The 13,993-nt window shown below is 63.6% G+C and overlaps 1 protein-coding gene across 1 annotated transcript; it reads right to left on the bottom strand.

Moving 5' to 3' along the window:
• Positions 1-290: 290 nt before the first annotated feature.
• ARHGEF16 (Rho guanine nucleotide exchange factor 16) lies at positions 291-13,661 on the bottom strand (the record flags this gene model as incomplete). Its single annotated transcript, XM_080690826.1, has 14 exons — positions 291-430; positions 821-922; positions 1,395-1,468; positions 1,857-2,045; positions 2,306-2,457; positions 3,900-3,992; positions 4,257-4,331; positions 4,950-5,079; positions 5,168-5,320; positions 7,536-7,696; positions 7,858-7,914; positions 9,848-10,017; positions 10,928-10,973; positions 13,089-13,661. 14 exons carry the CDS (start codon positions 13,659-13,661, stop codon positions 291-293), a joined length of 2,115 nt encoding a protein of 704 aa, XP_080546952.1.
• Between the last annotated feature and the right edge of the window lie 332 nt (positions 13,662-13,993).

The raw sequence follows: 13,993 nt of genomic DNA, 5'->3' as shown, positions 1-13,993 counted from the left end.
TCCATCTCCCTGGGTGCGGCTGCCCTTTGGGTGCGGTGGCCAGGAGCTGGGGGAGAGGCTGGGCTCTTCCCTGGACCCGTCCTGGGGTCAGAGCTGTGGTCAGCACTGGCCCGCGAGCTTGCCTCGGCTTCCTCGGAGCTTCCTTCTGCCCAGCGTCGGGAGCAGAGGGCCCAGCCACAGGGGGGAGCTACTTTAGAGTCCTGGGGACAATCCTGCCGCACAGCTTGGAGCCAGGCAGGGCCACCTTCTGATCAGGGCCGAGGCTGCGCTCTCGAGATGCGCGGCTGGGGCTACACATCTGTCTCCACCCGCAGCCGCTCCATCCTGCGCACGTTGCCCTCCACGGCCACGCGGCTGGTGATGCAGCGGGCAAAGTCCTCGGGGAACCAGCCCGTCTCCCCGTCGCGAAGCCTCTCGCCGTAGAGCCAGCCTGAGTGGACATAGAGGGGGAGCTGAGCAGAGGGCCCGGGCACTCCAGCACCCACACTGCGGTGTCCAAGAAGCCTTGGAAGGCCACACAGGCGCCTGGCCCTCCCAGGAGCTGAGACCAAGAAGGGTGCTGGCCTTCCCCCAGGCCCCGTGCTGGGACCCTGCCTCCCCTCCTGGGGCAGAGGGACAAGAGCTTGCCTTTGAGTGGTAACCTGGGGACAGAGGCCTCCTCTGAAGGAGGGAAGATGAGGCAGCCATGGGAAGGCACCCTCACTCCACGCCCTCACCTGGGTGGGACTCAGCACCGGGCACAGTGCCCAGCCCCCACCCCTCTGTCCCCTGAAGCCCACACTGAGCCTGTGCTCACTGTCCCCGGGCCACAAGTGCTCACCGGTCTCCTCCTGCAGGACCAGTACCACGTCTGCCTGCTGCAGCGTGATCTCATCCGCCTGCTTGGCGAAGTAGGCCTTGGTGATCTCCACCTGCGGCAGCTCTGGGGGCGAGAAGTCAGCAGCCGGTCAGTCCAGGGAGGGCTGGACCCGGCGCACCCTGTGGCCCCAAGGCAGACAGGGCTCCACCTCCCGACAGCCTCTGCAGACAGTCTAGAGGCTCCAGTCACCCGAGGAGGGTCTTCCACAGGCCCCAGGATGCCTTCAAGGCCAAAGCACCCAGCTTGGGCAGAGGTGCTCCCACCCCCAAAGGAACAGGGCAAGGCAGAGCCAGCCATGACAGATCTATGCATCAGCCTGTTCTGCCTATGGCCTCAGTTTCCCCCTGCTCTAGGGCCTTCTGAGAGGGACCAACAACAGGGAGACACGGGTACTGGTGCCCAGGCCTAGCACCTGAGCCAGCAGCCAGCGCAGGCTGTGTGAACCAAGGCTGGACAGCACCGCCCTTTCCTCCTCCCGGCCCGCTCCGACCCCCAGGCAAAGGTGGCGCTGTCCTGGAGCCCTGGCCACGCTCACCTCCTTTGTTGGTGGGGCTCTGCCACTGGCGCTCCTTGTAGGTGAGTGCCGTGATCCACCGGGCCCGGTCACTCCTGGAGGTCAGAGAGCACGTGAGTGAGGCCAGAGGGCTCCTGTGAGCCCCGTGCAGTGCCACACCTGCCCTGTGCACCAGATACACCTCCATTATCCTGACCTGCCCCGCTCTCCCAGCTCACTGTGCTGGATACCCTGCCTCAGAGCCTTTGCACAGCTTTGACCCCGCTGAGCATTCCTCCCAGTGTGTCCACCATCTCACCTTTCCCCTCTTGGGAGTTTTGGCCTAAACATCACCATGTCAATAATAACGCTTCCTCGCCAACCCCACCACACCCTCATCCCTGCCTCATTTTCTCCTTAAGCCTCCCCCCTTCCTGGTCACTGGGCAGGGACACAGTCTCTGCACCGGCCCCAGCGTCCCAGGGAGCCCCACCCCAGGCTTACGCGGAGTCGGAGGACAGCAGGATCTGCTCCTGGCGGCCCTCGCTGTTACGCAGCAGGGTCACCTGGAAGGGGTGGGGCACGGAGGAGCCGCGGTTGCCGCCCCCTGGCAGAGAAGGCTCCGAGGGCTCCAGCTTTCGGACCTGGATGTGCTCCAGCTGGGCGTAATTCTGGACCAGGTAGCTTTCCTCGCTGCGGGGACATGGCTGTCAGTGGGGGCTCTCGGGCTGAGTTGGAGCCAGGCTGCTGCACACAGGGCCCCAAGACCCTCCCCTCCAGCCCAGAGGTAGAGGCCACGCGCTTGCGGGTCAGCACAGCCAGGGTCTGCGACCCTGGCCTGCAAGAGGAAGCCCTGCGTGTGGCAGGAGCCACGTGGCCATGCCAGATGGCACTTGGCGTGCTAAATGCCAAGGCCGGTGGCTCAGGTCCCCCGACGGCATCTCAGGGCCCACCTCTTTTTCTTGGTGACAATCAGGACGTCGTTGAACAGGAACAGGTAGCATGTGGGCCGGCTGGCGATCTTTCTGAATAGCCCGGCTTCCTCCAACAGGAAGAGCTCCCCGCGTTTGAGCAGCCAGCGGGAGGAAGAGATGAGCGGGAGGGACTGGGGAGAGAGGGGAGATGAGCCAGACCCTGGAGAGGACGAGGGGGACGGTGCAGGCGGCAATCCTGCCTCCCGGGCTGGGTGATGCTGGCTGCGTTCTTAGGGCTGGACAGAGGCTGGGGCGAGATGTGTCTGGGCTGCACTGGGCCCTGCGCCCTGATTCTGCTCACTGCCCGGGGCAGCCCCGAGCCCCAGCCAGGCCCACAGCACCTGCTGACCGTTCCCCGGGGCTGAGGAGCGAGGCCAGGCCTGGGTGGGCTCTGCACTACCTGGACCCCAGGGACCACGTTCCTGGTATTTATAGACTCCGTGCCTCCAAGAATGAGGCTGGGTCAGGGGCAGGCACCTGAGTGGGACGAGCCTGCCTGCCGGGGATGGCCCTGTTTTGATGTCCAGGGGCCTGTCCAGCCCCTGACTTACAGACAGATCTCTCTCCACCCTGGGGGCCTACTGCTAGGTTGTCTGGAGTGGGGCGGAGACCAAAGACTCCAGAGGGAGGTAATGGTCAGAGTACTATGCAAGGCCCTGGCCCCACCCTCTCCCCAACTGCGCCCATGTTCACCCCACTGAGGACTCAGTCCCCAGAACCCCCACTAGGCCTTCGCCCTGCTGTCTCCTCATCTGGACCAGCCTGCCCTCCCCACTCTGGGCCACCTTTAGCACTGGCTTCAAGACCACATGGATGAGAACCCACTGGGGGTGAGCCAGGCCTGGGATCGGGCCCTTGCTGTGTCTGGATGGGAAAGGAACAGGGACTGAGCATGTGGCCTAGATGGGCTGGGTCATCGGCCCCACACCACCTCCGTGCAGCCACCCCAAGAAGCCTCCTCCCCAGCAGGACACCCAAGACCTGACTCTGAACTGGGCCGCCTGTGACCTGTCATCCGGGGCAAGGCACCTCTGACTGGACAGAGGGGTGCCAAGTGGACAGGGTACCAGGACCAGGAGCACCAACAGCCCACTCTCAGGGGTGGCCGCTGGCGCTGGCCCCTGGACACATGGGGACGAGGCATGTCGTGGTTCGCAGGGGGATGTACTACAGTCCAGGCCCAAGCCCTGCCTGCTTGGGAGGGAGCCCAGGGCCATCCAGGCTGGAAGTATTCTCTCCCTTCCCCAGAGTGGAAGCCTCGTGGGGAATCTGAGATCTGGGCTGGCTTCGATCCCCCACCCTGCCCATACTCAGTGAAGCCCTGCCCCCAGCTTGTCAGGGGGTGAGCCACTGACCAGGTCTGCCACTGGGCCTGCCCTCTGCTTATGCCATCCTGGGGTGTAAGAGAGGCCCGCCCACCCACTCAGCCCCAGGCAGGTGTGCTGTGAGCTGCTGGGGGCGGGCTGCCCAAGGCATGCTTTTCCCATGCAGGAAACTGAGGCTGGGGGGGGGGACCCCAGGGCACCACCCCCAGACTTCTGAGTCAGGGGAAGGGAGTCTGCACAGCGTCTACCTTGACCTTGCTGAAGTCCAGCTGTGTGTGCAGCGTGTATATCTGCTCCGTGCGCTCCATGGTGTGGGCACCCTCGTTGCACTGTTTCACCAGCTGCAGGCGTGGGCACAGGAGTAATTCCAGACCAGGTAGCTGCCCACCGAGCACGAGCCCCTGGCTGCCTGGGCTCGCCCCCTCCCCTCCCAGGGGCGCGAGGCTGGGTCTAGTCCCAGCCTTGTGGTGGGCTGACTGTGTGGATCCCACTGGCTCCAGGCCCGGGTCCCCATCAGGCCTGTGCAAAGCTTGGGGGAGGAATCTGAACCCGGGGTCTTTGGGGCAGAGCCCAGGCTGGGGGCCACCTCCCCGCCCCCACCTGACCTTGCTGATGGCTTTCAGCGCCTGGCTGGCGGCCTTGTATCTCTCAGGATGGCCTTGCGTCTTGAGGCAGAGTGTCTGTGGGGCAGCAGAGGCAGGACGCTAAGTCCTTGGGGAGGTCTGCACAGGGCAGCGGCTCCCCATCAATCCCAGCACAGGATGGGGATATGGGGGCGGTTGGGAGACTCCAGAGGGCTCCTGCCTGTGCATCCAGCACCTGATGAGCCTCCGCATCCAGGGGCTCGGGCAGGCCAAGCTGATGGGAATGGGAGCCCCACCCAGGCCCCACATCTGAGGCCACTGTCCTGCAGCCTGGAGGCTGGCCTGGGGAGGGCCCTGGCACCCCCATCTCGAGTGTTGCAGGGGCCCAACGCTCTGACTTGAAAAATCCCCTGTGCCCTGTTCTCTTCTCGTGAAGCTCGTTGGAGCTTAGCTGGGTTCCTGCCATGTGTGCGTACCAGGGCACGCTGGTATATATATGACATGTCCAAACTTGTGCACAGGTAGGTGGCTAGCCAGTACAATGTCAGCCACAAGCGACCATGACATTCACACCACCCTATGAGTGTCATGGTAACTGATCAAAGGACATAGACACGGCAAGTGTGTGTGGGGAAGAGGTCCCGAGGGGGGCCTGGCCTAAAGGTGGGCGCGCCCCAGCCTCCCTCCCTCAGCCCAGCCGGGCCGGGGACTCACGTCGGTCAGCAGGGGCAGCCGCGTCACCCTCTGCATGGGGAGGATGAGGAAGGAAATCATGGGCAGGCCCCCGCACGCCGGACGCCTCTCAATCTCCTTCAGCACCTCTCGAAAGGCGGCGTTGCTGTTCCTGCAACAGAGGGCATGGCTCTCCCTCCAGCGGCTGGTAAAGCCCCGAGGCCCCCAGACCCAAACTGCAAGCACGAGGGCCCACTCACGTCAGCTTCTGCAGCGTGCGCTGCTGGTAGACCTCGTTGGAGCAGTAGGCGACGTAGGGGTGGAAGTGGTTCTTCGCGTGTTCTTCCAGGATGTCGCTGATGTCCTCCACGCACACCTGCGCCTTGTGCCGCTGCTCCAGGGCCTCGAAGAACCTTAGCGTGGAGGCAGGGGTCAGGGCCCCGCACGCACAGCAAAGAGACACATGTGCAGACAAACATGTACACACACACATGCACGCTTACATACATGTTGCAGGAACCAAGCTAAGTTCCGGGAGGCTGCACACGGCATGCGTGCAGCAGGTCAGGTCCCAAGCCGATGCTCTCAGATGGAGCGGGCCGGGCTCCCTGCAGTGTGGACATAGGCCACGACCCTCCCAGGGAAACCTGGGCCGATCAGCTACTCACGTAGTCTCTCCTGGCAGTGTCCAGCCCCATGCCTGCCCCTGGGATAAGTTCAAGGACAGAGACACAAATGCCCAGCCTCCTGGGCACTCAGAAGGGCTGCCCCTGGGGCCCCGAGGGATGAGTGAGGGCCACCTCCCTCCAGGGACAGGTCCTGCAATTCGGTGGCTCTGCTGGCCCAAAGTGTCCACCTTCAGTGAGTCCCAGCCTGCTCTGAGTGAGCGGCCCAGACCACAGCAGAGAGGCGAGCCCTGGCCCTCAGGACTCCCTGGAGGTGACCGGAGCCAGGCCTTAGCCCAGCATGAGGAAGCAGGAGAGCCCTGTCCAGCTTGGCCTGGGGCCTAGGCTTAGCTGGACCTCTTACGGTGGCGGCTGGAGCCCGCAGTCTGTCTTGCAGATGCACAAAGTGCCATACCCTGGCCCTGTCCACCTCTGACCAAGGAACCGGGAGGTCCTCCGGCTGCCAGACCTCCATATCTGAGAAGCCCTGTCCCCGCTTAGATGTGGGCAGGGGTCCTTTAAGACCCAGCCAGCCAAACCCTCTAGCCATACAGGGACCCCACTTCCTACAAGGAGAACATTCTGAGAGCCCTTCATCTGTGGGAAGCTGGCGGACAGGACAGGGGTCAGGGAAGAGCCCTTGCGTGAGACTGCAGAGCAGAGGTCCCGGATGCCTGGACACGGGCCGGCCCAAGTGTGGTCAGGCAGTCAGGCCAGGCCACCAGGCCGCGCAAGTCCCAGGGTTCTGAGAAAGATCTAGGAGAGTTGGCCATTAGCCACTGACCCCAAATAGTGCTTCTTCCCAGGGGAGGCTACAGTGAAAGGCTGGGGGGGGGGCTCAGAGAGCCCCCTTCCCCAGGGACAGCTAGAGCCAGTGCGAAGCGTCCAGGGACCAGGAGCAAAGAGAGGCTGCTCACTGCGGGGGGGGGGGCACAATGGGGGGACAGGAGTCTGCAGAGGTGAGGGAGGTCAGCGCTCTGAGGGGCACCTGCCCCCAGGTCCCCTCTCCTCCCACTCCAGGTTGAGGTGGAGAGTTTCCCACAGGGGTCAGTGGAACTCTACAGGAAGCCCCTGTCTCTAGAGACAGGATGGTCCTCTGTACTCTGCCCCCGCCCCCAGCCCTGAAACTTCCTGGGGGTGGGGAAAACACAGGAAGCAGACACTGGCGGGGGGGGGGGGGGGGGCTCACGGGATAATTCTAACTTCCAAAAGCCCAGCTGGTAACACACAACCTAATCATCTGACCCAACCCCACCCAGGCCCCCCGGCAGGCCCAGGCACAAGCCTCACCAGGTTGGCAGTGAGGCTGAGGCTTGGGGAGCTGCAGGAGGCCCTGGGGTCTCCTAGGGTACAGGGGCAGCACAGGACTGACCAGAGGGCCAGCCGGACTGACCTTGGAGGGATTAAATGTACACGTGCACACGGGCAGGGAGGCACACGTGTGCCCCCAGGGACCTGAGGCTGCTTGCCTACCCCCCCCCCCCAACACACACACACCAGGCTTTGCAACCAGACCCCAGCCCGGCCACCGGACACTTCGGGCAGAACATGACCTGTGAGTCCAGGCTGCCTCGCAGCAGGGTGAGCACTCCCGGATCCCTGTTGCCCTGGGCACATACCCACGTGTCCCTCTATGCCTGGTACTGTGCAGCAATGTGCCCAGTCTTGGGGCCAGACTGTGCCCATGAGAAGCGCTCCACCTCTTACGAACGGCAAGGATGCCTCCACCCCATCCCCAGGGACAGCGCTCAGTGGCCTCAAGGACTCTTGGAGGGTGTCACACTGCATCGCACCAGCAGCTGCTACAGGAAGTCCCATCCACAGACACAGCCCAGGGCTTGAAGCCACCACGGTGCCTTCCCCGGGCAGTGCTGGAGAAGCAGGGACCCAGGCGAACGCGGCAGGGACCCAGGCAGGGACCCAGGCGAGGCGACCGTGGTGGGTAGGGCTGAGCGGGCCTCACTTCTGACTGGCAGCCAGCACGTCCAAGATGTTGGAGAACAGGTGGTGGTGCTCAGTCTGGGTCATGGTCTCCCGCAGCTTCCTGGAGTGCAGGAACTCGGCCACCAGGATGCCCAGGCTGTGCAGGTAGGAGAACTCGGAGGTGAGGATCTCGAAGATGGCCTGCAGTGGGGAGGCAGACGGAGCAGCCTTGCTGGGGCGCCGGGAGGCAGGTAGACAGGGCGAGCAGCCCCGGGGGATGGGGCCGTCAGGATGGCCCGCCCCCTTCCCAGGGTGCTGTGTGGTCCACTGCAGTGGGGGCAGCCCCTGCCCAGCAGCCTCACCTCCTGCCTCTTGCGCTCCTCCACAGACAGCTTATCCAAGATGCCAGACTCCACCACCTGTGGAAATACGGGCTCAGGGAGTCACGGGCTGCACATTCTGGAAGCCGGAATCCAAGTCCCCGCTTCTGTCCCCCACCTAAACCACGGCCAACATGGAGGACCCAGGAGGCAAGTCTGGGCAGAGTGTCTCCACTGGAACCCTGGCAGCTGCCACACACGGCTCAGCAAAGCCAGGCCGTGAGCTGGCCAAGACCCTACATAGTCTTCCTCTCTGTGGCGGCCCAGGAAGAGTGATAGGGTACCCAGAAGGACAGGCCAGGTGGGAGGATCTTGTCCCCCAAACCTGCCCTGGGGCAGAGGTGCAGAGCCCACCCAGGGAGAGTCGGGCAGGGCCATGACTCAGATACCACCTGGGCAGGTGAGCCAGCACCTTGCGGGGAAGGTACTGTGACACGGAGCCAGGCCGCGGGTACCGCCCAAGGCCTCCGCCCCCTCAGGGCCCAAGGCTGGCGGGCTGCCGCGAGCTGGAGCACGCCTTGTTCCTGCAGAGCAGGCCAGGGCAGGTTGGCCCGCCATGCGGGTGGGATGCCACCTTCACAGGACCCAGGGCCGCCCGATTTGGGCTCTCCTCTCACTGGGCTCGGCAGAGAGGCCATCCACAGTGGCTAGCCCCAGGCCTCCTTGCCAAGCTTAGGGGTGGTCAGGGGGTTTGAATATCTAGCAATGTTACTGGGGTACAGTGTGCTGGGGTCACCCCAGCCTGGGGAGGGGGTGGTCACACAACCCAGCTCCCAGAGAGGAATATACATACACTTTGGGACATTTTTTTTTTTTTTTGGTAGTACTGGGGATGGAACCCAGGGGCATTCTACCTCCATGCTACACCCCCAGCCCTATTTTGTTTTCTTTTTTTTTTGTGGTGCTGAGGGTGGAACCCAAAGGCTTTCTACCTCTGGGCTATACTCCCAGACCTATTGTATATTTTATTTAGAAACATGGTCTCACTAAGTTGCTGAGAGCCTCACTAAGTAACTGAGGCTGGCTTCAAACCTGTGCGATCCTCCTGTCTCAGCCTCCCAAGCACAGGGATTATAAGTGTGTGCCACCACGCCCGGCATCCCCAGGCCTATTTTTTTAATTCTTTATTTTTTTATTCTTTATTTTTAAAACAGGGTCTCACTGAGTTGCCAAGGGCTTTACTAAGTAGCTGAGGCTGGCCATGAACCACGATCCTCCTGTCTCAGCCTCTCAAATGCTGGGATTACAAGCATGTGCCACCACGCCCAGCTACCTTTGGACATTTCTAAATGAGGGAGGGCAGCTATCCTGCCTTCAACCCAGTGCTGGGCCCTCCCTGGGAGGCCCCACAGCAGGCAGGGACATGGAGGGTCCCTTGAGCCCCACAGGGATGGCAAACAAGAAGCCCCATTGTACTGAGCTGAGAGGGTGCCAGGCCCCCTCCCCACGGCCTGCCACACCCATGGCCTCAGGAACAGGGGCTGGAGTCTGTTTGCAGCAGCCAGCTGTGGCCCTCTCAGCAGTCCCCCATGAACCAGGGCCAGCCCTCACCCCCAGGCCGCCATTTTCAGACAAGGAAGGGGAGGGGGGCCTGGGCCCAGCTCCGAGCCTGAGTGACTCGCCTCTCCTGCTGCCCCTACCCTGGAACCACCCTGCCTTCCAGAGGGAGGGCCGCAGGGAGTGGGTCCGGGGCCCAGGGTCCTTCAGGGATGCCTGAGCAGAGGCCCATCACGGGCATGACGACAGAAGGCCAGTTCCTGTGCCATGGCTGGCCTCTCCTCCAGTACCACCCGAAGGTGCCGGGCGCTGGGCACGAGGGGGACACCCTACCCCCGGGCAGCCTGGAGCACAGCAGATTCTGGAAAGGAGCTCCACTTCTTTAAGGAGCTGGGCTGTCACAGGATAGGGAGGGGGAGTGTCCCCCTGACCCCCCCGGCCTGGCTGTCTCCGCCCCCCCCCATCCGGGCCCTACCTCAGGGAGCTGGCTCCAGGTGACCTGGGCAGGCCGGTAGCTCTTGACCACGATGGTGGTGTCCATCTTCCGAGTGCCCTCGGGGCTGGAGGGCTCGTCCAGCACGTCATCGTCGGACTCTTGGCTGGTGTTTAGGCCCCGCTCCCGGATCTCCTGGTAGAACCCGGGGTCTGGAGAGAGGGAGTCATCTGAAGTCCGGGGGGCTTGGAGGAGCAGGAGCCCCTCCCCAAAGGCCCCCTGAGCGCAACAGGCCATGCAGGGTCCCCAGGACCTCCATCCCTCAGGCCAGCGGGTTCCCACGCCGTGCGGGGCCAGCCCAGGAGGCAGCCCGGTGTAGAATTTGGCACTTACAGGCCAGGGCCAACCTGGCTAATCAGAGCCCTGCAGGGCTCAGCTGTGCCTGGCCCAGGGCGGGGCTGGGGGGCTGAGGCCAGGCTGGGTCCACCCCTAAGAGCTGCACACACTGCAGGATTTGGGCCAAGTGATTCCCCAGCTCAGGGCACCTCTGAGCTCTCCCAGGGATGGAAGGGATGGGAGCTTGGCCTGAGACTTGGGCACTGCTGTCACTCTTGGGCCAGTCTTCCCTGTGATGATATCAGAGAAGGCCCAGGTCCTCATTCCTGTGACCATCCCCAAAGTTGCCAGGGAGATCCCTGCTGGGACCAAGGCTGGGCCTAGATCTCACTGCCACCAGCCAGCCAGCTCTGCCCTCAACAGGCCAGGTGTCAGCACTGCTCACCCCTCCTGAGCCCCCAACACCGACCAGGTCTCCTTGGAGGTCCCGCCAGAGCAGCCCCTGGGGCTGGTGCCTTCTGATCTGGCCTCAGTCCTGCTGGGTACTTGGGATGAGTGTGGGACTCTGTTCTCTTAGGGTAACACAGAGGGGAGCCCACAGGAGCCCTCTGAATCCCTTAGGGTTCTGTAGACAGATCAGCCACTGGGACCTCAACCCTCAGAAGGATCCCGCTGAGTAGGTCTTCTGAGCCACAGAACCAGACCCACCCCACCTGTGCCCCGGGGCAGCCCGAGTGAGAATGGATTGTGCGAGAGCTCAGCCCTCCGCCTCAGGGAGCCACTCACCGTCCTTGAAGGAGCCCTTGTGTGCACGCTTCCGCCCCAGGGTCCTCTGCGCAAGTGAGACACAGAAAGCCAGCAGTCAGTGGGGGCAGAGGTGTGTGGTCTGCGGCTACTCTGTCCTGCCAGGGACTCCGTGCAACCGGGAGGAGGCCAAGGCTGGGCAGGTCCAGGAGGGAGGCCTAGGAGGGGGGTGAGCTAGCCAGGATGGGATGCTTGGAAGACCCTGGGGGTCAAGAGTGGCCGGCAGGGCAGCCAGGTGGGCAGGTGTGGCTGCAGAGGGCGGCGGGGCGGCAGCTCAAACCAAGACCCCAGCAGAGCTGGTCACTAGCCAGTCACTGTCCAGCCCCGGTGGTGGCGGAGGGCCCGGAGCCCAAGGAGGAGGTGCGGAAGGCAGGCTGTCCCCACGCCCAGCTTCCCGCTCAGGGCCCGCCCACCTTTCTTGTCTAGCACACGGTCCCACAGGTACACTGGCTCCAGGAACCCCTGGTTTCTCAGAACCAGCTGGAGCCTGAAAGCTCTCCTTACTGGGCACTCCCAGTCCCAACCACTCCCGGCCTGCCCCCTCCTACAGGGGGGTGGGTGTCTCTGCAGACACCCTCCTCCATCCCTCCTGTCCTGACTGCTTTAACACTCCAGGCTCTGCTCCATGCCCCCTGCCAGCTGCTGGTGCTTCACAGCACCCCTCTGCCCCAGGAGCCCTGTGAGGATGGAAACTGCACCCACTATGCCCCCTTGGTGCCCAGCACCGGGTGTGTAGTGGGTCCTTGGAAAGCGTATGCCAAGTGTGGGACCACAGAGAGTGGGTTACTGACGAGACCTCTGCTGTTCCAGACACAAGGAGGTAGAAGCTGCATGGCCCAAAGGCACCGCCAGTTTCCGGGGTCTGGGCATCTCAGGGAGACCTGGCAGGGAACAGCCATGATCCAGCTGGCACTGAGGACACCCTGCCTCGGCCACCATCAGCCTCCAAGGGAGGCTTGTGGTGCGGCCATGTGTGTGGAGGTGGCCACCATCTGACAGTGGCTCGGCTTCTCCCGAGGCTGGGCTGCAGCTCAGGGGCTAGGCAGGAGCCGGGGCACAGGAGGTGGCCGGGAGCAGACAGGCCGGGCCAGCACGTCCTTCCTGCAGACGCCGTGCCTGCTGCGGCTCTGGGTGCCGCCAGCCGCTGTTCTCCCCAGTCCACCGGGCAGGCCGGCCGTCATCTCTACTTATACATAGGAAGCTGAGGCTCAGGAAGGTTCAAGAACTCGCTCAGGGCCACCCAGCTGCAAAGCCCCACCCCAGCTATTCACAGAGGCCTCCCATGACCCCGATCCTGTACAAGTCTTAGCAAAGCACCCAGGCAGGGCCAACCTGGCACCTGGGAGAGGCTTGAAAGAGGAGAAAGCCCCTGCCAGACCCACCCCCCACATGGGCAGACCGAGCAGGGCCAGGCGCTCTGAAGAGCCTCCCAGTGGGGCCCGGCCAGGCGCTGCCCAGGTGTTACTCCTCTCTCCCTGAACGTAGCTTCCGGCTCCGTGACTGCTGCAAAAAAGGCCCAGGCCCCGGCCACGGGGGAACCACCATTGCAGGGTGAGAAACACCCGGTCCAGGAATCACTAGGAGCCTCTTTGTCCCCTCGGTGACCTGAGATCCTGGCTGTGTTCCCGCCCAGGGAAGAGCACACTGCCTGCTCAGCCCCAGGGCCATTGAGGCCCACAGGGACGTGGGGACAAGGGGAACGGTCAGGCTTCCCCTGGGCTACAGGCAGCTGGGCACCTGGCCACCACCCTTCCGAGTCCGCAGGTAGTCCCTTGTGGGGGACAGCCCAGGCTGGCTGCTGCAGCAAAGCCTTTGCTGAACATGTCATCAGACAGCCAGCTCCTGCCTGGGCTCAGAGAGCGCCGGTCCCTCCCAGGCTCTGCTGTCCAGCGGGGCAGGAGGGCCATGTGCAGCCTGGGGGCCTTTCTGAGCCTCAGTCGCCATGTCTGTAAGACGTTTATGCTCATGGCCTGGCCGCTGACACAGAAAAAAAAAAATAACCAAGAATACACACAGTGGTCCCCACGTGGCAGATGCTCCCAGGCAGAGGTGAGGGAGAGGTGATACTCAGGCCGCCCCGACCTACAGCTCCCGGGCCGTCAGCAGCGCTACCCCATACCCACTTCCCGGGTGGCAGCCCTACCTTATTTTTGGGCGGGCACCGGGTGGGAGACTGACTGGACTCTTCCGCCAGAGTTTGGAGCTTGGGGCTGAGCTGGACAGAGTCCCCCTTGCTGCCTGGGCTCTCCAGACCCTTCATGGCCGCCCGGTAGGATTGGTTCCGCAGGTTCCGCCGCAGCATTCCCCCAGAGCCCGTGTCCATGTCCATGTCATCCAAGGAGAAGCTGGGGGCCGAGACGAGCCGGGGGTCCCGCCGTGCGGCCTCCTTGCTGAGCACGGCTGCTCCGAAGCTCTGGTGCCGGGCTGGGGTCTTGGCCTTGCTGGCCACAGCCAAGCCCTTGGGGATGAGCTGCTGGGTGCCCATCTTGAGGGCTGCAGGACTCTGGGTGCTCAGGACAACGGGCCGCGGCTCTTGGTTTCCTGGGGGTGATGAGGCCTCGGGCTCAAAGGCGGCATTGGTACGGGCCCTCAGGGAGCTCCGGACGATGGGTATCCCGGACAAGGGGTTCCCGTTCGCATCGAGCCGCAGCTCCGAGTAGAAGCGGGATTCCAGGAGCTTCTCCTCCAAAGAGCTGTCTGAGTGCTGCTGGGACATGCTGGGCAGCTGTAGGGTCCTGGGGGGAAGGCAGAGGTGGGGGCTCACCAGGGCCTCCCTCCCATGGCCCTCTCGGGCATCTACTCCTGCTCCTTAGCATCTGCCTGGTACAGAGGAAACCCTGGTGCAGCTCCCAGAACGCAGTGTGCAGAGAACAGTGATGCAGCTAAGGTGGGGCCGCTAATCAGCACAGCCTCATCACCGGGAGCCAGCGTGGGGGCAGGCGGGACAGCCTCACACCTGCTCCTACTTGGGGCTATCTGAAGACAGAGGCTGGATGCCTGTGGGGACCAGGGCAGGCGGCCGGCTCTCGCTACAGCCAGGCAGGGGGC

This window comes from Muscardinus avellanarius (genome assembly GCF_963383645.1).
Source record: "Muscardinus avellanarius genome assembly, chromosome: 3".
Classification (NCBI taxonomy): domain Eukaryota; kingdom Metazoa; phylum Chordata; class Mammalia; order Rodentia; family Gliridae; genus Muscardinus; species Muscardinus avellanarius.
The sequence above is the reverse complement of the archived record's forward strand: the minus strand, read 5'-3'. Positions and strand labels throughout refer to the sequence as shown.